This window comes from Zosterops lateralis (assembly GCF_965231275.1).
Source record: "Zosterops lateralis genome assembly, chromosome: 1".
Lineage (NCBI taxonomy): Eukaryota > Metazoa > Chordata > Aves > Passeriformes > Zosteropidae > Zosterops > Zosterops lateralis.
In genome coordinates this window covers 31,241,021-31,265,196 of record NC_139762.1, presented here as the reverse complement: position 1 = coordinate 31,265,196, position 24,176 = coordinate 31,241,021, and the positions used below count along the sequence as shown (strand labels likewise).

The window sequence follows — 24,176 nt, the reverse complement described above, 5'->3', positions numbered from 1 at the left end:
TCTGTTGTGCTTCCTGCAGTGTACCAAGTTGTACAATTTTTAAGAAATCCTATTAAAATACCAAATGAGATTTGAATCTCTGTACCCATATGCTGAATTGCAAAACTGGAGCATAGGACAAAAGGTCACTGTTTTATTTATTAGTGTTATAGAGCTTTCTTTGTTAGTTATGCATTCATCTGACTCTGACTATACATCCATCTAGTTTAATTAAGTCATTTAGAGTGCTTATCCCATATTTAGAACTTAAACTTTTTTTGAATTATGTGATTAAGCATAATGGGTTTTTGACATAAAAAGACCATCATTAAATGCTATCTTTTGTGTGCATGTCTTCCTTATCACGCTTGTAGTGCTCTACAGAAGTTTCAAAATGTATTTCTGGGGGTATTAATATATGGAATCTTCTTTTTGTATTGAAATGTAGACGTGCAATGGGATCTCATGTTTAGTTAATTGGTGCATTAGCCAGGAATTTTTTGTTTGTTTCCTTTTTTTCGATTGATGTATCTCTCCTGTCTATGTCCTAAGGAGTTTATCATAGAATCCTAGAGTGGTTTGGGTTGGAAGGGACCTTAAAGATCATCTCATTTCAATGCCCCTGCCATGGGCAGGAACACTTTCTGCTAGACCAGGTTGCTCCAAGCCCCAACCACCCTGGCCTTGAACACTGCCAGGGTTGTGGCGTCCACAACTTCTCTGGGCAAACTGTTCCAGTGCCTCACCATCCTCTCACCTTATATCATCTAATCTAAAGTTAGTCTTGGTTTGGAGTCATTCCCCCTTGTTCTGTCACTACATGCCTTTGTGAGTAGTTTCTCTCTGTCTTTCTTGTGACCTCTCTTCATGTACTGGAAGACCACAATTATCTACTGCATTTTCTTACTGAGTGTCAACAAAACAACAAAATCTTCTTGGTTATGATTTTAGTAGTGCAAATTCAGCATTTTAGTTTTGTGGATTTTGTGGTTTATATTATGTAGTAAAGCAATTCCTCTGCTTAAAGAGAATTGAATAACTTGCAATGCATTATTTTTAATTGCAGCACTTTAATTACACTCATCTACATACTTGTATGTTTAATTTTTCACAGTCTCAAATACTAAGAACAAAGCCAGTACAACTTCTATCTCCCGCTAAGAAAGTTCAACTATGAAGAAAATAGAATTGCATCTCAATGTTCCATTAAACTTTTAACTAGGAAGAATTAAATAATCCTGATTATTACAGTTTAGATCTTTGAAATGGTTTCTCTTTGGAGCTGTGATTTTGCTTTTTGATTCTGCTCTCAAAAAATAATCAAAGCTGCTTTATATAGGAGTCTTAATTTATATTATTTTTCATGGTCTATAGGATTTTAAAAACTTTTCTTTAAAATATATTTTTTTTCTTAATCCTATGTCTAAGATGAAAAGATGAAATCTGAATAGTTCCTTGAGAGAAATGAGCTGTAACTCCTTCGTATTAAAAGCTAAAAAAGGGCTCTGCAAATCTGGTGTTCAATTTGTGTTTGTTTTCTAAATGTCAAACTGCAAGACGAGTTTATTTAAATACTTTCTTAGTGTTACTTGTTGACACAGTTGTCTGAGTTCCCATCAGGGTGTCATTTGATCGCTGTTAGGAAAGGTGTAAATTAGACAACAACAGCAAGAAAAAACAAAAAAGCAAACAAAAAAAATTTAGGACTAAAAGCTGGAACAGTACGGGTGTCCTATAAATACTTGTCATCCTTGTGTTTCACACTCTTGGGACTTGGCTGAAACATGCTTTCATATTGAACTAGAGACTAGATTGAATTAAATTTATATAAGCTTTGTTGACTGCATTGCAGCATTGTCATAGTCTGAAAACTATTGTAGCTCAGATCAGTCAGGTTTTCCCTGCCTTGCTTTGTTGGATTACCATGCATGTATGCACAGGTAAGTACAGACACACATCTGTCTAGATAGATAGATGGGTCAAGTATGTATGTGTATACACGGGTGTATATAAATGCACTTACACTACAACCTATATTGGCACAGTAACTGGAATCCTGCTGCTTTTTTCATACTCCTGGTGGCTGCCAATGCAGGTGGAGTTTTGCCTGCTGCATTTAGCCAGAAATCAACCCAAGTTCGCACTAGCTCCACATGTGCTCTTGTGACTGACTTTAACTTCATCATAGGCTTTTCAAACAACCCTTGCCTCTCTGCCACTGCCCAAGTATCCGTTTCTGAAGTTTCCCTCCCTCTTATTTATGTGGAAGAGTAAAAGTATACCTGCGCCAATTATTTGGTGCACCTGTTGACCCGCCTGTGACTTGACTGGAGAAAGGAACATTTTTTTAGTCTTGCACCTCCTTTGATCTAGAGCAGAAACAGCATTGCTTGGTTGTAGAAAATAACATGTTTAGATGTGTAAAACAAAGCTGTATTGTCTCTTCCTGTCCTATCACAAAGCCTGGTTTTTCTTAGGAGATCGGGGAGAACTATTCACAGGGTGGGGTTGGGGGAGAGGTGAGGAGGAAGGGATCTCAAGAAACAAAAGTGCACTAAAGGAGAATAGAGAAGAAAAAAGTGACACCCTTAAGGATGATAGTTTTATCTGAAGTGAGAGATGAGGAATGGTAAATGGTCTAATGTTAGCTAAACTGGATTACTGGCCCACAGTATAAGGGGGGACGTACTTGATGGCAATATACTCTTAAAAACAAAGGTAATTTCTATTTAATCAAGCAGAACTTATATCTGGTTAAAATGTATCAAACATTATAGAAACTACAAGTGTTGCTCTGAAGACTCAAAGTTGTATGAATATAATAATAATTATTTGTTTTCTATATGTTCTTGTTTACAGACCAGTCTTTCCATATGGGGATGGGGAAGTCTTGGCCTTGTGCTTTTTCTAGTAACTTTTGGACCCTTCGCTATATTTTACTTTGCATTTTATATCCTCTGCTTTGTGGGTGGGTAAGTATATTACTTAGTGTTTTGTTTAATTTGCTGTGAAAGTAAAATTTTAATGGATGTATTAGCAAAGAGCTTGCTCTGAAAATATGAAGTGGCTTTATATAATTAATATTTCCACATTTGAGCACCTCTTTATGAGCAAAATTTTTGTAATTGAAATCTCAATTTAGCTATTTTTAGTGGATGTTAGAGGACAAATGCTCACATGAAAACTGGTAATTCCAGTTCATATTTTTTATTAGTGTCAGTTCTTTTCCCAGGTACTTCTAATACTTCTGTTTCCTTTTCTATCACAATCCCATTTTCCTGTCTAAGGCACTTGATTCATGGGAGTGGACGTTGCCTGTGTGTGTGAAAATAGTGCTCCAGTTTGAACAAGTAGATCAGTTCAGCAGCTGTAGACTCTTCGTATGTTTACCTATATAGGCAGGAAGGGAGCAAACGGATGAAGTTTGGCACCATTATTACATTGTATATTATGATGTTTGCCTTGTAACCATTAAAACATTTTTAATGGCAAGTTAGAATGTCTTAGTGGTATATTCTTTTTACCCTCTTATTTGATACCATACAGAATGTATGTATATTCCTGTATATCTCATAAAAAAATGTAATAGAGTTTAGTAGCTAGAGTTAGAGCAGCTACGCTTAGGTTTCAACTTGGTATTAGGCTTGGTATTTCACCTCTGAGAAATCAGAGTAGTCAGTCTGTTAGAAAAGGGATTTTGTTAAAGTAAAACTAACTTGAAGTAAATACTTTTGTCTTGTTAAGTCTTGATACAGGTATGGTTGGTATATTTTGCTGTTTGTCCAGAGCAAAAGTCAAAGTTCCTCCAAAGGGCAAGAATGCATCTGCTTGCTGTTTTACCACTTCCTTAGTACTTGCAGTATGGAAAATAACATGGGATGTAATATTTTTTTAAGACCTTATCCATCATTCTTGCACAGTTTCAGTTGTTTGGCTTTTTGAAACTAACAGTCAAAGCAGGGTCTCAGAGCATGTCTGAAGTCAGCTACAGTTTGGCCCTGTTCAGCTGCATGTGGTGCCTGAGCTCATTCATTCTCAGTCAGCTCTCATACCTCTTTGCTGTGGTTATTGTGCTGCTTTGATTCATTTTCATAGCTAGTCAGTAAACATTGATCTTGTTAAGGATAAATTCATCTAGTGGTACTGTATCTGTTAGAGCAGAGTATTTACTTACATATATAAATGTGAAGTCTCAGCCCTTGCAGTAGAATGTCATCACTTCATTACTTTAACATATACATCTTGGCTATGGCTGTGATCTGGCCCTTTTTTACATTGTTAATCTTTTTCGGAGTGACACACTTACTTTAACATTCAGCACACAGAACTGTGAGTGCTAACTAGGCCAAATGCATTTATATCTAAATTACTCTTGCCTGCTTTTTTTTTTTTTTTAATTAATTCCCTTGAAGTTTCACAAAATGCTTGGTCATGCTTCTGTTCAAAACAAACAGCAATTGTTATGAAGTAACTTTGCACTTATATGTAATTTGCAATATTTGCAATTATATGTCATAACATCATATATATAAATTTAGAAAACAAAAATTTAATTTTAGTTCATGATTATAGTGGTGTCCATAAGATTTACTGTGCCTTTCTCTGGAGCAAAATAACAATTTTGGACATGGATTTTTGTGGTCAAATTTTTTGTTGAACTTGGAGCTTTTATCCAATTTGTCACACATTTTTCTAGGTCAGTTTTTCTATTTTGTTCAAAAAAGAAGTGGCCTGTGTCAAAGTTTTCTGACTTCCACTAGCCAGAAGTCCAGCTTCTGTTCCCTTCGACAGTTTTAGCAAAAGAAAATGCTGAATCACAGCTGGTTGCATTCTTAGTATTGATCTAAGCATTTAAATAATATATCAGTGAGCTGTGCAGGAAGACAATAATGATGCCATATCTGTGTCAATGTAATCAATCTGTTTATACTGTTTAAATCCTATTATGTGCTAATTATTTCTTTTTGATTTGCACTCAACTCTGTGATTGCACAGATGGCTTGTAATAAATGTACTATTGTTTTTGGTGTACATGGAAGAATACTGAAACCATTTGTATATATGAATAAAACTTCCAAATCACAATTTCTCTTTATTTCATTTTGTTTTGTTTCAAGACTGATTTATAAAATGTTAGCCTTTTTCCATTCAGTATCTGGTAACTCATTCACTTAGGGAACTGAGCTCAAAAGCAGGAGGCTAAAGATAGGTACTGTTTACTTAACCTGTGTAGGATATTACAGGATGGTATTATTCTTTTTTCCTCTCCTTCAAGACTAGTGTAGACTCCTTTACCTGAGCCTGTCTGTTACCATCTGCCTTTCCTACTAAGAATGTTTATCTTATTCTCTTTCCTTCCCTCTTCAGCCCCAAGGAAGTGAAATAAAAATTATGTGAATTGTGATTTTGCCAAATACAAAAATTGAAATTTCTTGGATCATCAATTGCTTTGCCATTTAAAAAAAAATTGCTCTGTCATCAAATCCCATAATTATTGATATTCAGTTATATCCATATGTATGTGACTATCTGACTCTATTAAGGATTATAACTGCTGACCAAATCAGGAATGGTTCTATAGCTGCTTTTTGACTTTCACAGAGCATTCAGCTGAGACTGTTACTTTTCAGACTTGAGGGGAAAGTGATAAATCTGTGGCCTTCATTTTTCTATCTTTGGTCTGTTGTTAATCTGCCCTTGAAAAAGCTGGCCTTCCAGTAATCTTTGGAAGAATTTTTAAAAAATGAAGCAAATTACAATCTTTTCCTTTTTCTGCTCTATTCATTAGAGAAGACTAACATGATTTCTCATTCATGTATTGAAAATCCTCTTGATGTATTAAATAAGCATTTACACTAGAAGATTCAGGTTAGTTCACAGATGCCCTGAATGGTCAGACTCTAATCATTCTCTAATGCTTACAAGACTTTACATTAGAGAATAAAATGTGTTAGTTTCTGCCAGAGAAGAAGCTCCTAGCATTTCTAGCATGAAACTGAAAATACTTCAAGGCATTTAAGAAGATTAGCATTTTTTAAAACCATATTGGTACTATTAGTATTTTTGAATAAGTCATTAACTTTTGAAGTATCAAAATATTTGAGAGAAAACAAAGACATAATCTGTAGGTAGTTATTTCCAAGGCTTCAGTCCATTTGAATAAAAGAAGAGAAGCAACTGACTGATGGATGTTTGAAGTTAAAGTTGATTTTAGGCCAAACTTGAGTATACTGTTTTCTTTAAAAAACTACTGAGGTTTCTAATAGAAAAGTCATAGATAATCAAAAGATAATCCAGACTTTAATAATTAAAAATGAGCCAAAACATTAGTGAAACTAATACTGAGATTTTTCTAAGCAAGTTCTTCTCTGTGAACTCTGATTGGTGTTATGACTTTAAAATTATTGGGAGCAGGAGGGCACTTCAACCTACTTTTATTTCTTGCTCTCATATGGCAGGTAAAGATGGCTGTAATGGAGTTAGACTATCCAGTGAACTCCTCTTATGCATTGTCAAGTTACTGATAATAATTTGTGTAGCTTTTTTTTTTTCCCTCTTTCATGGAATTAACTTCACAGGTTCTGAATTACCGTGCCTCTGGGGGACTTAAAAATAATTTTTTTAATTTTGGGAATTAAAACCTTTAAATGGCATATATTAGCTGGAATAGGATTTTTCTCTAATCTTATAAATGAGAGTATCATATATCAACAGCTATCTGTATTTTTAAAAATGTATTACTTCAGCACATTTCAAGCCCAGAATAGCTTTGTGAGTTCCTGTGGTCACAAATGCTGGTCAGCTGGCCTTTAAATTGAGTGCTTTGAAATCTGTGTAAAAAGCTATGTGTGTTTAGTCATCCCAAGGCTAATCTATTTTCTTTTTCTCTTTGCTTGATATTTCAAAGGCTACATGCTCTGCTTACGCTAGAATTGGGACAGACACTAGGTTTTCATCTATTTCTTAGTAAAACCAGCTTGATGTTCATGTGTTTTTGTGCCCTAGTGTCATAAGATATAAATAAATTCTTGCTGTTCTAGCAAGGGTAAGCACAATGTCTAAACATATGCAGTGGTTAGTTGTGCTTGCTGCATCAGTTTATTCCTGGACTGTGATTTTGTGGCTTACACTACACTGGAGTGGCCTACAGAGTTTATTTCTTAGTGTTGGAGACTCTTCATAGAAATGTAACCAAAGCAACTTCTGTATGTACCCCTCTCCCCAAGCGCTGATATTTGTGAGCACAGGCATTGTGCCATCACAGCAGAAACAGTGTAGCATAGACAATGCTATATAGATCTTCTGTGTGGAAAGAATATATCAAGGCTGACAATGCAAGACTGGGAAACTTCATACTTATATTTTGAGCAGCATGTTACAGTATGAAAAAGCACAAGAGTGAACAATGAGTGTCAGCTGATTTTCAGCCTTCTGATGATCTTGTTTACATACCTTCTAGTGGAATTTCTCAAAACAAAGTAGATTGTTTTCTTTCCTCTCTGTGATAGACTTCTGAATTGACCACTGAGGTCAGAGAGGTGTTCCTTCTGTCCTTCAATCCTTGATCAAATTCCAAATCCTATTTAAACCCCAAATCATAATAAACTGCCCTTCTTTCCTCACTTCAACCTGATGGTGAGTGTGTAGTTCTTTTGTGTTGTAAATTGCGACAAATGAGGACTGTCACATATTGTCATTTTATAACTTGCTGTTAAATATTTTCTAGAGGTGAGAAAACGTGGCTGTTGTTGTACTTGGTCTTTTTCTTTTTTTTTACATTTTAGGGGTTTTGTGGTTACTCTTTTATTTGGAAAAAGCAATTCAGAAAAATACCTTGAGCAGTGTGAACATTCGTTTCTCCCTTGTACGTCAGTTGGGATCCCTAAGGTAAGGAAAGTTTTCTCGTCTTAACTTCTAGATCAGATTTTATAACTGGGTTAGAAATAATCAGTTTTAATGTAAGAATTGTGCCCATTTCTCAAGGTAAAAGAGCCTGCTTCAGACTTTAGTGCTTCTGTTATACAGGTTATAGAGTGTTACTTAATGTCCTGTGTTTTGAGAACAGATTTAGAGAAGTTTTTCTGGTTTTTAAATTTCCTCTACATGCTGAAACTTTTTAAAACGTTAATGTTACTTTTTTGGCTTCAGTATGTATGTCTGCTTTGGTTGCTTTATAAAATAATAAAATCTTGCAGAGTTTTTTGTGTAATCTTTGGAAATTCAGTAGTTTGACATCTGATTTGACTATTGGACTACTGACACAGCACTTTTCTCAACTGACCTGTCTTGACTAATCTCTGGATTTAAGTTTTATAATACAAAGGTATTTGTTTTTAGCTGACTTATGAAATGTCATTTGAAGCTGTTCACAAATCTATTTGTCTTCTACAGTAGCGTTTTCTCTTCTGCCACTACATTAAAGTAGTATTAACAAGTGTAGGTGAGCTTTTTGGTAGCAGTGCAAGTAGAGATGAGTCCCAACCAAAGTTGACATCTCTAAGCTTCACTCAATAAAAGAGTTTCTGTGAGCTGGGTACAATATTGCCAAAGTACAGTAAGAAAACAGTGATAACAACTTACAAGCAGTAGTTGCATGTTGGATCCCTGAATAGTCTCTGAGTCTCTTTAAGTCAGTGTGTCATATCCTATGTCACAGATTTGAGGCAGATGTATTTACACATCTTTGTCTTGTCCACTCATGCAACCCTGTGACTGCAACTGAGGAAAGAGTAACACAGGCTAAATGAGGCATATTTCATATTTGACAGTTACCTAACAGTTTCAAAAGAGGACCTCAAAACTAGCCATTAGTGCAGTGAAATAAAAGTCTGAAATAACTCAGTCAGTGCAGTTAGATGCTTGGGGAGCCCAGATTTGTTTGTGCTGCACCTCACTTTGTAGAATCTGTGTCTTGCATTCCTCCCAGGTTCTTCTTCCTTGCTTAAAATGAAACAAGGAGATGTCAAATGTAATAATAAGTGATACCCATTTTTCCTAACCAATGATTTAATACTGGTAGAAGGCATCAGACTAATTGTGAATGAAGTGACAGTCAGATGGGCCAGTTGTCATATGAGTTGGGTCCTTCCTTTAAGCCTGTCTTGTATGTCTGGAAGACAGAAGTAAAACCAACGATGCTTTCCAAGTGAGACTGCAGTCAGCTGTTGTACCTAAAATGAAATAAAAATACATACTCTAAATTTTAGATGTCTTCAGATGTATCTTTGCATATCAAAAGCAAATTAAATTATACTGCAGGCACATAAAGATTTCACTGGAGATAAAGAATATGAAAAATGGTCTGGCCTTGTAGTTGGCTCTGCTTTGAGCAGAAGGTTGGACAAGATGAATTCCTGAAATCCAGGTCAAAACCTGCATCCCATGAGCATATGAACATTCAAATTTTTACCAAGTAATCTTGCATATTCTCTGTATCCCTCTTTTTCTTGTGCCTGCTGCTTTTTTTACCGCTGTATTTTTTCCCGTTTTCCCAGTGTGGTTTTATGCATGCAGTCCTTCAAAGTTATTTTGACAGGTCTGTCTGATAATTTGTACTATGCTGTGCCTAGTAAAAATATTTAATTATTCAGTTCCGTATCATTTTGGTGTTTTTGACATAATCACCACAAAAATACTTTGCAAATTCATTAGTTTATAGGTGGACTATATTAATTGTTTGAATGTGACCCAGTGTTACTTGTATTAAAACAGCATTGAAGGTTCCCTTGTCTTGAAAATTAAAAAATATACAGAATTCTGCAACAAAATATTTCTGTGTTGTGATACAGAGTTGCTTAAATAGGAGGATGAGGGTTTTTTTCTGGCCTCAGGTATTTCACTGCTGATTTGAATGAGAGAGGCTTTGGGTGGGTCACATAGAATGAAAACCTTGGATATATTCCTTCATTTATGGTTTTGGCTGGTCTTATGTTTTTCCAATATAGTCCTAACTTTCTCTGTAGATCAAATAAATTACTGTTGTATTTGAACAATGGTGTAAGTTCTTCGGTTGTTATTTCTGTGAAAATGGAGGAGTTTATTGCCTATTTCATCGGAATTTTTTAGAAAGGCACTGCATTACTCCACTTGAGAGAAGCACTGATAGAGAGGGAGTTCTTTTTCAGTATGTCACTTGCCAAAAGTCAGCTCTGATGAGGTCATTCTTGGAGTTAACTGCATTGAGTTGCAAATCCTTCTATAATTTCTTTCCCTCCTCATCAATTACTTTCCAAAGGCTCATCTGTTCATTAGCAATGGTACAAAAAAGTAATTTCTCTTCAGGCGTATGGAATAAACTGAGATGGATAAAGAAACGAAAAACTCAGCTGAAAATTATCTGCCTGAGATACTACAGTCAAGTTCACAAACAAGAGTCTCGGGGTCTTTCACAAAAACTATCTTGTGCTGTTCTTGTGTCTCCCCCTTCCCTCCTTTTCCAATTATTTGAGTTTTATTTCCTTCTGACTTAGTAATGTAGCAAACACTTGCTCCTTTGTAGTAAACAAGAAGTAGGTTTTCAGGAGTTCCTCATCATTATGTACTGTATAAGTAAAAATACAGAAAATATTGTTACCCAGAGAGATGGTGAAAGCTGCATTCCTGGAAACATTCCAGGTCAGGTTGAACAGGGCTCTGAGCAACCTGATGTAGTTCAAGATGTCCCTGCTCATTGCAGAAGAGTTGAACTAGACCTTCCAATCCAAGTAATTCTGATTCTATGATTATATCTTCTCTATGAATGATAATATATAATATAGAAAATATATAAAGTCATTACTGGAAGTATACATATATATCATAAACAGTAGAACTGTTTTTTAATTAGAGCTAAACCCTGCAAAGTTACATTTCCCAATCTCTTCCAAGTGCATAGAAGAAATGAAACGTGAAGCCAGACCTATTAAGATTGACAGAAGACTGACAGGTGCAAACATAATTGATGAGCCTTTGCAACAGGTAAGTTCTAGCCATGATTATTTAACCTACTTTTATTTTTTTGTAAGTATTGACTGTGTAATACAGAAGTAGTTGAGTGACAAATAGAATTTCAAAATTGTACCAGATATGAGAGTGATAAGTGAAAAAGCCATGGGAGATGGGCCAGGATATTGGGCAATATTTGATTATGTTTTTGGTATATTTTGTTCTCTCAGTGTAGTGGTGATAAAAAAAATGTGTGCAAACCAGTCTGAAAAAGCAGTTTCAGTGTGTGAATTTTATTGTTTCACTCCCAGTTTCATAGTGGCAAAGGAATACCATTCACTCTGGTAACCTTTTAGGATAACTGCTATTGCATCATCAGGCACAAAAAACTGAGTATTTTTTATCCTTTTTCATTAGTTCTTGGTTTTTTTGTTTTTCCTTTCCAATTTCAGGTAATCCAGTTTTCCCTGAGAGACTATGTACAGTATTGGTATTACACACTAAGTGATGATGAATCCTTTCTTCTGGAAATTAGGCAGGCTCTTCAGTATGCGCTTGTTCAGTTTTCTGCCAGGTAAGATATGGTTTTATTCACATCAGTATATTGTGGGTTATATGGTAGTAGATAAGTGATTAAGTTAATCTACTAGCATAGTTCAGTGCATTTTGCAGAAGGAACATATAAAAATTTAAGATTATAATGTAAGAAATACAGTCTTTTGCTGATCCCCTAGGGAAATAATGGAGATGATAGTGTTTGAAGTCATGATCTTTTGCAAAATGGCCATTTCAAAATTTAGATTAATTTCAAAAATCACTGAACTGCTTCTTTTTTTCCCGTTTTTACAACTTCAGCATTAAGTTTGTGGACCATTACCTCTTTGTATTCAGGTCTTTTTCATGTAAAGAGTAGGGCCGCTCCTGAGGTAAGTCTGAATTCAGTCCAGAAGTCTGAATTCAACATATGTATCACCTCAGATGATTTTTAGAAGTGGTTTGGCTCTTCCTTATGTAAGAACAATGGATATTTAAAAAAAAAATAGTAGTCCAGGGAATGAGATAGAATGTCACATATGTAAACATTTTTTTTTAAAGAGGATTGATTGAGGACAAATGGATAGTTTGTTAATTACCACTTGTTTCTATTGCTGTTCCCTGACTTCCTGCTACTTGATTAAGCAACTTGTCTGGGAAATTCACTTCTTTAGTGTGTCTGATTTCTCAGCCCAAGTACCATGTGCCTTTTTATCCATATACTTGTTTATTAAATTTTTATTTCAGGTATTCATCCCACTGTGCTTATTATTACATGCTTTCTCTGCAGAAGTGGTTGTGGGTCACTTAAATATAAGTAACTTCTTAGCAATTTTAAGGTGTTATCCCCTCCCTCTATTGACTTAAAAATGGAGGTTAGTGTGCTTTTCTGACAGTGGGGGTCAAAGATAGAGAGCTCGGTTTAACACTAGGAAAAATTAATTACAATATAATAATTATAAATATAATAATATATAGTAATATATTATATAATATAGTAAAATATTGAAACGGTATTGAAATGGTGAAAACTATGCTAAATAAACTGTTACAGCAAGCAAACTTAAGATTGCATGAAATGGACCTGGCTACCCAGCTTCAATGTTTTTGTCTGTTTGGCAGACTTACTTCATTGGACAGGGTCGAGCACTGAGTTTGTGTCAAAGTAGGTCAAATTCTTGCAAGTTTATTTTTCTTTCCTACAGTACTATAGCTCTTCAAAAATAGGCCCTGCTCCTGTACAGCGGTTGTGTTCTGCTGTAGAAAGCAAATCAATTTCACAGGCCTGCAGCAGTTCTTCTTCTGCAGAAAAAATGATGTAGTGTATTTATAATGCCTGTAGCTGGATATAGCTGAAGCAGTTTAGTTTAGTACCATCACCTAAACTTTCATACAGCCTGCCAGGGAGAATGAATACAGTGGGAATTGTTTATTCCCTGAGAGCTGCAGCTTTGGGAGCCTGATGTAAGGCTGCCACCCAGAGGTTTTGTGCGGTTCTGTCTTGTGCGGATGGCGGATCGATGGCCCTTTGGGACAGCTCTATTCTTATTTACATGTCTACATTTTTCAGTAGCCTTCCCTTTCTTCCAGAGTCTCTTATCTATTTCTCTCCTGTTGAGAAAAGAAAGAGCGGGTAGGGGAACAAACACAACAAAAGGAAGTGTTGTAGAAGGATTCCTGCTATAATAAAGTGGGCATCTTGAGAGAGTTCAGGCAATAAAATGCTTAGTGCAGGGTAAGACATATTACTAGCATCAAGGTCCATTAAACCCATTATGCACAATCCCATTTTTGGGTTGCCTAGTAAGGCACAGATATCATAAGAATACCTTTATCCTTTTCACACCACTAAGGAAGTAGTTTTATGTAAATCTAACAGTGACTATTTTCTGATCTAAACCTATGTGTGCTATTGGAAGCGTATGCTAAGTGTCTCATATAAGCAGTGGAATCAATTGTTGGTAACGTTAGATTGCATTTAGTTTCAAGTGAACTGTGTGTTTTCTCACTGGTGCATATTCTGCAAATTCAAAAGGAAATTATTTTTATTAGATGCCTTCCAAAATGGTAGAAAGTATGGCTGAAAAAGACCCGGAGAGTAATTTAGTTTTACTTTGTGAACTGTTTATATCAGGACTTCTCATAGATACTTGACAATGTCACGAATCAGAACACTATTCTACATGCAAATGCTGACTTTCAAATAAATCAAACATATATATTAATGTGATGCAAGAGTGGTATTTTACAGTATTTGGTTTTTCAGTGAATTGGCAATTAGGAGACTGATTTCTTTGCTTTTCCATGTTTACTATCAGTGTGATTCTTGTCAGGAAGAAAGGAGAAGTAGGAATTTATTATTGTTCTTCATGTTCACAATAAAATAATTAATTTCCATGGATCTCCTTTATTAATAGGTCAAAGGAAACAGACTGGCAGCCTTATTTCACTACAAGACTTGTTGATGACTTTGGCACTCATCTTCGAGTTTTCAGAAAAGCTCAGCAAAGGATAGCAGAGAAAGGTGATCATATGAAAGGTAATGTGAAGTATTTTTTATTTGAGTCTGAGTAGGCTGGTATCTTAGGTGTATGAAATATAGTTGCTTTATTTTATAATTCACCTTCACTCTCAAATTTCTAGTCTTGACAAAAACATGCTTTTTTAAATTTTCTTTTGCATAGATCAAGCTGAGGAACTTGTAGATACATTCTTTGAGGTTGAAGTTGAAATGGAAAAAGAAGTCTGTCGTGATCTAGTCTGCACTTCTCCCAAAGATGAAGAAGGTCTCTCTCTTCATTATCTTCTGAGTAAATATTTTAGTATGGGAGACTGAATTAAAATGCTAACAATTGTGTTCACCATACGAAATGCATTAAAATCTTAGTATATGACTTTAAAAGTGTGGCTATATACCATATGTGTATATTTCCTCTGGTTTGTACATATTCATGCTATGACTAAAATGAAGCATGTGCATATATAAGTCTTCCTCCTTTCATTGGAAGGATTTTAAGATGAAAATATTTTTTCCTGGGAGAGGGGATGGTTTTGCAGATTCTTACTGCTTTTTGTTAGATGTGCCTTCCTTATCACTATTCTGTAGTCTTCCTTCGAAAACCACTATATTTTAAGGCAAAATGTTGAAGGAAGGGAAAAAAACCTGTATATGTTAAGTAAGGAAAATTAATTAGAGTTAGGTTGTTGGGGTTTTTTTTAATCTTGCAATTTGGCTTTTGTTGTCTTGGGTTTGAGGTAGATCTTTTTTGTCAGTGCTGCTTGTATTCCATCTGAAAGGTGTTACTGTAATGCTTGGAATGTAAGAGATATACTCTTTACTTATATTGTATGTTTGAACTCAGAATTAAGGATTTGTCTATGGGATTTGGTGATAGCAGGTAAGAAGTGAAGTAAGATAATAGGAAATTGTACTGAGAGGTTTTTGTTCTCCTTCTCTAGGATTCCTAAGGGATCTGTGTGAGGTTTTACTGTATATATTGCTACCTCCTGGAGACTTCCAGAACAAGATCATGCGATACTTTGTCAGGGTAAGTACAGACTCTAAAAGCCATCCCAATTCATTGGTGTATTTATTTATAAAAGAAATGTTAGATCTAATCTGCTGGTCTTATTTTCTAAAATTGATCTAATTTAATATTAGGGTATTTTAAAAGCAGTAGAATCTTGGTAAGTATTTAACAGCAGTGAACAGTTTGTCTGAAATGTTTTTGAAGGTTTTTTTAGCTCTATCATGACAAAAGCATGAGAAAGTGGATGTTGTTTTTCTCAAGGTTGTTTTTTCTAGAGGAGGTTTTTCTTATAATTTCTTGCAATTACAAATTACATTTGTGGTTTTAATTGGGAGAGAATGTGGTAGTGCCTATCAAATGTTTTCTGTAATTACACTTTTGTAAAAACACTTTTGTGTTTTAAGCTCTACACAGTGATGTTTAAATTGTGGCAGTTACAGTAGCTTTATGAAATTTATAAAATGGTCTATGGTTCTTTGTTTTTTAGGAAATCCTCTCCCGAGGAATTCTTCTTCCATTAATAAACCAGCTCAGTGATCCTGATTATATTAATCAGTATGTCATATGGATGGTAAGATTTAAAATCTTTAAAATTATTTGTTTTCTCAGAACATTTTCATATAAGGCTTTTACTCATGTTCCCTATAATCACGATGGATAGGTGTCTGGTATAAATGTTACCAATGGATATCTTGGTAGAGATAGTGAACTTAGGGCTGCTGTATTAAATTTTATACACACATATACACAGAGTCTATGTATCTGCACTCTTAATTTTGATTGTTCAGCAGAAGTTGCCTGACTGAGGGCAAATGTATCACAAAATGTAAAATTCACTCCTCTGACTGCTCTGCTTGGCTGTTTGGGAAGTATGGCAGTAACCATGGAGGTGTGTTCCCCTGCCTTTGTTTACAGTTTGGCCTTTCAAGCTTAAGAGGCCTCAAGAATAAAAACTAAGAAACATTTATTTTCTGCTAAGGAATTTCAGGGAAGTTGTTTTAGGACTGTTCATGTTAACTCTAAATAATTCAACTGAATGGGCAGAAACTTTTTTTTTTTTTACTTAGATAGGTTTCTAATGCAAAGAGACCTTTCTATGCAAGAAAAGTCCCCAAACTTTTAAAAATAGTATTATATAGTAAAGCTAACATAAATAGAATATTTGTTCTTTAATTAACATTACTGATTCTTTGCAAAGCAAGTTAAAACTTACTCTTATATGTTATTATCATTTATAGTTCATGAATCATGAATTTTTTCCCCCAACTTCCCTCTTTTTATTCATATATTTTAGTTTTATGGTGTATTCTCAAATTCTATGCTGAAAACACCTTTGCATTTCAAAGTTCTTGTTATGTATGGAATAATAGAATGACTTCAAGTGTATGTTTACGATGTTTCCTTCACTCCAGCCTCCTCCAATTCATGTAAAAGTTTGCAGGCATTCTACAGGAACCTAGCTTTAATAAGAAAAAGTATTGCTAATTTGGACCAGAATTTTCAATTTTCAATTCCTCTTTCCTCCTGTATGTGTTCTTTATTTGTGACTTGGCCTTGTTCTTTATTTACTGAGCACTGCCCCTGGCTGCATCCAGAGATACGATTCTTAATTTTTTATAAAGCGTTCTGTTAAGATAGTGAAGTCCCAAATAACTAATTTCCAAAATTGCTTTCTGAGATGAAGAAGCAAATGTGCTGGGCAAAAGATAAGGAAAAAGAATTAATACAAGTCTTATGAAATGGAGATTGTTGAAGAAATTAAGGTCAGAAGTAGAGATGACTGAAATAAATCCTGGCTCCTTTTGGAACCTTTAACATAAAGTCAGACTTGAATGAAAAGATCAGTTTCTGGAAAAGAGAAGTTTAATTCCAGATTTCTAGGCATACTGCAGTCCAGTACTAATTCAGTTGCAATAAAATACAAAGCTTCAATATAAAATTAGAAGTTAATTGAAATTTCACTCTTCACTGTGAAATTCACAAATTTAATAAATGTTTTAAGTTCGAGTATTGCCTGTATTATTCCTTTTAAAGGCAGATTTCTAGGGAGATTTTTCCATTAATTTTGGTCAATGGTACCCAGTCTTCATTCTTTCTGCTTAGTGCAGCTCATGTCAATGCACTTCTTCAGTACAGACCAAGTGTTACATTTTCATATCAAAGTAAGCATTTATAAGAGATGTGGGTGTAGCTTCAGATGGTAAAGACAGCATTAGAATTCAACCCTCAGCACCTGTGTGCATGTATTGTAAAGCTGCCAACCTTTCCCTGATCTCCATGCTGCATTTACAGCACAGTTTCCAATGATCTTGGCAGCGCAGCAGGCTTCCTTCACTTGCACAAAATTCCTTTGAGTCCCCAGAGCAGGTTTGCTCTATGCCAATACTGGTAAAATTGTATATATTTAAATAGCTTAATAGTATTTGCCAGGGTATCTGAATTAGGGTTCCAGAGAGGAGTAATTTACTTTTTTTCTCTCCTCAGTAGGTTATGATTACATTGTAGAATGTTTTAATTCTTTTTGTAATTCTGTGTCTTAAGAAGCCATTACTCTGGGAGCATGTATACATGCAGGGGATCTTGGTAAAGCTGAACCTTTTCAGGGGTCTCCACATTTTCTGCCTACTTAGGTAAGGAGATAATAGCAGAAGGTGGATTGGATTTTGGAGATCTTCATTAAGGAGGTTGATGGACTTTACATGTGTCTGTGTTCTCCTTCTTGAAAACAGAAAGTGATGGTGTGAAATAGGTTTTGACTATGCATGCTTTTTCTGTCTTAGTCCGTGGAAAATTTCAGTACCAAAAAGAAGATTTAGAAATGTCAAAGAATTTTCAAAATGCCACTTTTCAGTGCTGTATCAAACTAATTCACTTGAAGTAAAATCACATCTTGTACTTTTAGCTGTTTTGCATTACTTACACTGTAAAACTTTGTGTTTCAGATTCGTGATTCCAACTGTAACTATGAGGCCTTTATGAATATTATTAAATTAAGTGATAATATAGGAGAGTTGGAAGCAGTGAAAGATAAAGCAAGTGAAGAACTGCAATATCTTCGATCTCTAGATACAGCAGGAGATGGTTAGTGCTGCATTGTTTTGCAAAATATGAAATGCATTTACCAGCATGATCTCTGTAGAATATTGCAACAATTTAAAAATAAAAGCTCTGATGCAGCATAATATAAAGTATTTTATTTTAAAAAATTGCATAGGAAGTGATAAAACTCGAGTTTTCATTTTTATAAGTGTTTTGTTGGTTGGTGTGTGTTTGATTCCTTTTTGTAAGCGTAGAGAACTTGGTTAGCTAAGTGTGTTTCTGTTAAATCAAAACTGCCTGACTGGTGGTTCTGAATTTCAGTAATTTTTAAGGTATTAAAAGTAGTCACTTAACCATTAATTTGAAAAATATTTCTTCTCATTCACTTTCATTAGCAAGGTATTTAAACTGAAAAAAAAAAACCAAACCCAAGACTTTATTTAGTCATCTGCATTGCTTAATTGTCTTTGTTTTTGCTTTCAGATATCAACACTATAAAAAATCAAATAAACAGTTTATTATATGTTATTAAAGTATGTGATTCAAGAATTCAAAGGTTGCAGTCAGGAAAAGTAAGTGTTTTATAATTATTTTTAGTTTCAAAGGGGTGAGGTTGCAAATGACTGAGTAGCAGTTCATTTCACTTGTTTTGTAATCAAGGGTTGATGGAATTGGTATGTTTGGCTTTACTTAGTTTCTTGGCTCTCCTTATTTAGCCTAGATGTGGTTCCAAGATAATGGAATATTCTGCATGTATTGACTATTAAAATGATTAAGTATTCTATAGCTGGACTTGAAGGTATTGCTGTAATAGCAAGAAATGCCATATAGGCAGAAGAAAATGTAACAGAGATGAATTTAAGTTGTGGTGACCTGCGGCCCATTAAATGCTGAAATTTATTCTTGTTAATTAATTTTCTGCTACTGTCACTGCTGATGAGGTATTTGGGATTAATTTGGCCTGTAGAGTATTACATGAACAGCAGTATTAAAATCCAGCTTATGTAGCAGAATAGCTGCAGCCCATTTTGAAGGCAAATAATTAAGAAAACATGACCTTCTTTCTAATCTAGACTTTCATTTACTAGTGATCATAAAAATAGCTAGTCACTGAGATGCTACAGTATTGTATGTAGTGTAACTTTTTTTTAACCTATATGCTTTGTGGTAAGTAGAAGTTTTAAAAGTTAGTTTAAAACAAGCCTATGAGCACACTGAACTGTGTCTTACAGGAAATAGATACTGTGAAACTGGCAGCAAACTTTGGAAAACTTTGCACAGTCCCTCTGGACCATATTCTGGTAGACAATGTTGCACTACAGTTTTTTATGGGTAAGTGTCAATTTATCTGATCTGTTTTATTTATAAAGAATATATTAATTCACAGGAGTGTATACTTGGAGTTGCTAAATATCAGTACGAAGAAAATATCCATCAGTTTTGTTGGTGGTTATAGTCCTTTTAATACAGTAGATGGAAACAGTCCAGGAAGTTCCTGGAGTGCATGGGAGATACTTTCTGACACAGTTGGTGAGGCAGCCAACCTAGAAAGACACCTACCTGTCTGAACCTGTTGTTTGCAAACAGGATGATGGGATAGTTGGAGCCTGTCTTGGGCTTAAAGTGAACACCCTCAGTTGGTTTGCAGATGACATTTAAGTTGGGTAGGAGTGTTCATCTGCTAGAGGGCAGGGAGGCTCTCTAGAGGGAAGAAGGCTGGATTTGTGGTCCGAGATCATTTGTAAGAGATTCAATAAAGCCAAGTGCCAGGTCCTGCACTTGTGTCAATCCCAGGCAATGCTGCAGGCTGGGGGCAGAGTGGCTGGAAAACTGCCTGGCAGAAAAGCACCTGGGGGGTGCTGATTGACAACAGCTGAACATGAACAAGGAGTGAGTCCAGGTGGCCAAGAAGGCCAGTGACATCCTGGATCAGCAGTAGTGTTGCCAGCAGGATTAGGGCAGTGATTTTTCCCCTGTTCTCAGCACTGATGAGGCCAGACCTCAAATCCTGTGTTGAATTTTTGGGACCTTCACTACAAGAAAGACATTGAGGTTCTGGAGCATGTCTAGAGAAGAGCAACAAAGCTGGAGAAGAGTCTGGAGCACAAGTCTTATGTGGAGTGGCCCAGGGAACTGGGGTTGCTTAGGCTGGAGAAAAGGATGCTAAGAGGGAACCTTACCACTTTTGACGACTGCCTGGAAGGAGGCTGTAGTGAGGTGACAACTGCTCTCTTCTCCTAGACAGCTAGCAACAGGGTGAGAGGAAATTGCCTCAAGATGTGCCTGATGAGGTTTAGATTGGGTATTAGGAAATATTTCTTCATCAGAAGGGTGAACCATTGGCTTGACAGGCTGCCCAGGGAAGTGGTTGAGTCACCATCCCTGGAGGTATTTAAAAGACATGTAGATGTGGGGCTTAGAAACATGGTTTAGTGGTGGACTTGGAAGGGTTAGATTGGTAGTCTTGCACATCTTTTCCAATCAAAATGATTCTGTGGTTCTATGAACCTGTTTTTCAGAAATTCAGTTAGAACTTTGTCTCTGTTTGTATCATGCTGTACAAGCCTGTTACATTCACAGGGTAATAATGGATTCACGTTTTACATGTGCATTTGAGGATTCAGTGCTTAGTTCCTAGACTTTGCTCTCAGGTTTTTTTTACTGATTATCACTATAATGTATATATGTATCCATATATGCACATAAATATCACCAATATGTATATGTATGTATTTTTTTAATTGACTCTGTATGGCAAGTATTGCAGATGTATAACCAGATCCTGGTGTTCCATATGTAGTCAACGTCATAGAGAATTCCTATTCAAGATGCACAACAGTAACTAAGATCATGTGGTGTCTGTTTTCTGTAGATTACATGCAGCAGACTGGTGGCCAAGCACATTTGTTTTTCTGGATGACAGTGGAAGGATACAGGGTTACAGCACAGCAACAGCTGGAGGTACTTCAAAGCCGGCAGAGAGATGGAAAACATCAGACTAATCAGACCAAGGGTCTATTAAGAGCAGCTGCATTTGGAGTTTATGAGCAATATTTATCAGAAAAGGTAGGAGTAACTTAATTCTGCAGTTTGGCGTTTGTACTGATACTTCTTCGATAGTTATGGCTAAGTTAACATAGAATGGTTGTTATGGAGCAGAAGTTGCTTACATGTTGACATTTAAGCTATTGCTTGTGTATCTTCTCTCTCTCATGTCAAGCAGGCTCATATTGTCACTGACTGCCCTGTCAGATGCACTATGTTCCTCAGAAGATGACTTTCTAGAATACTCAAACTAGAGACAATGGAAAGACAGAATAAAAAAATGTCTCTCCGCATATGCTGTCCTTTTCCTTCCTTTTATTCTGCCCTCCACCCTCGCCTGTCCCCTTAAGAAGTGTTATTAAAAAAATGGAACTAATTGTCCAGACTTGAATTAAGATTGGTTTATCAGATGAAATAGCTTCCTGTGTCTCTCTACAATTGTCTGTGTAAATTGCTCAGATATCACCACTGGGTATCTGTCAGTAGGCAGTAAGGATTCCCCTGTGGAAGAAACCACTCATGAACTTGAATTGACAAAACATCTTTGTTCTGAATTTGTGTGTGTATAAAAATCACCTCTCACTCAGAAATGGGCAGTTGACAAACTGTTACCCTTTCCTCAGATGTTTCAGGACTTCATCCTATTACTTTTTAATTGGCTTGTTCTTGATTTCTGAATCTAAATCTTTTTTCATAAATAAATAAAAACTGTTTATAAGTCTGAGTAAATCTGATTTAGGTACTTCTTCAAAATATACGTATAAATTGTTTTTGAGGCAATTCCTAGTGTTTAATAGTGAAACTTCCAAGTTTTGATACAAACTCTACAAGTAATTTTGGGGGTGGAGGAAATCTGACTCCTGTTGTATGTTCTAGACTGCTACAAAGACATTTATGAAGAAGAAATTTAGTTTGCTTAGACAGTTGCAGCATTGCATTGGATTTTATTTGTTAAAGTAGAACTTTCTTATTTTTATGCTGCAAAAGTTGATTTAGATCTCTATGACAGGCATCTCCAAGAGTTAATATTGATGACAACTTAGTAGCAAAACTTGCAGAAACACTGAACCATGAAGATCCAACACCTGAAATCTTTGATGACATTCAGAGAAAGGTATACTCTATTCATCCTTTATTTCATAAGAACTGTTAATGCTATAGAGTATAAAACATAGTTACAGATGCTGAAAAAGAAGGAAGTCAAATATCTAAATCCTAAAACTTGTGTTACCATCTTGCTGTTCTACAAAAATCACACCTAAAATTGTCAAATTTTGCTTTGCCATTTGTTTTGCCATGGTTTTCAAAGGAGTAGACAAGACTAGGTGTCCTTCCTGTATGAATCTAAATATGAAACACAGTTTAGAATTATTATGTTTTCACTTGTGTTAATGCACCAATTTAAGAAAAATATCATGAGTTGACTAAGACATAGAGTTTTTGTTCAGTTTTACTTCTCTTTTTCAAAGGTGAATGTAATTCACCCATATTAAATCCTATAGCTGTTCCCAGAAATTACTTTGACTGGTCCATTTCTGCAAAATTGCACAGTGAAGCACTCAGAAACAGCAAGTACTGAAGAAAAAACAGTATATTTACTACCTGCATATGTATACTTTTTCACTCAAGTCTAATACATGTATTTAAAAAGGAACAGTGAATGATTAATATTCTGGCAATAACTTACATACCCAGACTGAAATGTTTTTATTTTAGATTTACTTTGATGTTCTCATTCATGCTACGAATTACTGATATAAATTGTAGAATTTAGGATCACACCGTTGTACTGGGCCTCTCATTTAAGACTAATTGAAGCACCTTGTGAAATCTGGGCCTTGCTTATGAATTCTGCTGAAGAGTATAAATTTCCCATATGTTACAAAAGAAATTAACTTCCTCAAACCTGGATGGATTGGGTTTTTTGCTACTCTTACTGGATGATAGTACTTGAACAGTGGCCCATGGAAAAAAAATCATTAAAATATTCTAGAGTTGACATGAGTATCCAAACATTATGAATTAATTCCTGCTATGTACAGATATTTTTGTGTATATGTATATATACTGTATAGACTGTGAAGGTAAATTGAGGTGGTGTGGTTAAATCTTTATGAGTGTGGCCATATTGGATTGGCTGAACTAGAAATTGTCAGAAAGATCACAAATGGTGTCTTCCCTCCCCTTCTTTCCCTCTTCTCACCTCTTGCCCTCAGTGTTTGTAGGTCTCCATGTATAGTTCATCCACAAGGAGGGACTGAGATAACCTTTTATGAAATGGATAAAGATCAAATAGGTTTATACTGCAATTGTGGGAGGGTTAAGAGTAGAGGACAGAAGCATTTACAGCTATTGTGCTACTTCGCTTCCTAGATGTGCACGTCTCACTAGTTAAATATTGTCTGATTATCTTTCCGTTACGTGTAAGAGACACGTATGCAGAGGTACTTCTTGTTAAAGTAGAATTTATGAAAACTAGCCTGATTCATTAAAAAAATGCAGTAAGTATTTCTGAAGTTGGCATTTTTGTTTCAATAAGGTGTATGAGTTGATGCTGCGAGATGAGAGGTTCTACCCTTCGTTCAAGCAGAATGTTTTGTATGTGCGTATGTTAGCTGAGCTGGATATGCTGAAGGATCCCAGTTTCAGAGGATCAGATGATGGTGAAGGAGGTGAGCTCTGTATCTCTAAGGGGTATTTTATGGGATCATTCTTTTCTCTGCTTTAAAATTAAAATAAAAACATTATCCACACTGGTTTTAGGGAATTAAATAGTCCTGTGGTGTCTCTGCTATCTAAGTTAATTCTCTTCTTTGTGCTTTTGTGTATAAATTGTTTTGAGACTCAGACAGGGTTTTCACTGTAGTAAGTGTATCAATCTTACATAAATTCTTGTCAGGTCTTGGTAACTAGTTTGTCACTAAAATAAATATGCGATTCTTCCATTCTACTTTGTCCTTGAAAATATCTAAAATTACTCAATATGTTAGGTTCTTTTAATGCATAACTATGCTCCTATCTGGAAATAGAAATTGAAACTACATAGGAGATAAAGCAAGCAAATAAAATAATTTTTTCTTGTTAACTGAAGTACAAATCCAGTGGAAATTGTTTTCGCTGTTAAAC

At 35.4% G+C, this 24,176-nt stretch overlaps 1 protein-coding gene across 3 annotated transcripts in view; it reads left to right on the top strand.

Moving 5' to 3' along the window:
- The window catches only part of SNX13 (sorting nexin 13), a 64,157-nt gene that overhangs the window by 18,289 nt on the left and 21,692 nt on the right, over positions 1–24,176 (top strand). For 2 of the 3 annotated variants that reach the window (XM_083871682.1, XM_083871681.1), the window contains exons 2-15: positions 2,839–2,951; positions 7,764–7,866; positions 10,846–10,935; positions 11,355–11,476; positions 13,854–13,975; positions 14,121–14,222; positions 14,896–14,984; positions 15,454–15,537; positions 17,909–18,047; positions 18,489–18,577; positions 19,238–19,337; positions 20,878–21,071; positions 22,060–22,164; positions 23,590–23,722. In XM_083871682.1, the coding sequence (XP_083727808.1) occupies positions 2,839–2,951; positions 7,764–7,866; positions 10,846–10,935; positions 11,355–11,476; positions 13,854–13,975; positions 14,121–14,222; positions 14,896–14,984; positions 15,454–15,537; positions 17,909–18,047; positions 18,489–18,577; positions 19,238–19,337; positions 20,878–21,071; positions 22,060–22,164; positions 23,590–23,722 (1,585 nt within the window). The remainder of the gene's footprint in view (positions 1–2,838; positions 2,952–7,763; positions 7,867–10,845; positions 10,936–11,354; positions 11,477–13,853; positions 13,976–14,120; positions 14,223–14,895; positions 14,985–15,453; positions 15,538–17,908; positions 18,048–18,488; positions 18,578–19,237; positions 19,338–20,877; positions 21,072–22,059; positions 22,165–23,589; positions 23,723–24,176) is intronic. The other variant, XM_083871683.1, reaches the window with a different exon arrangement.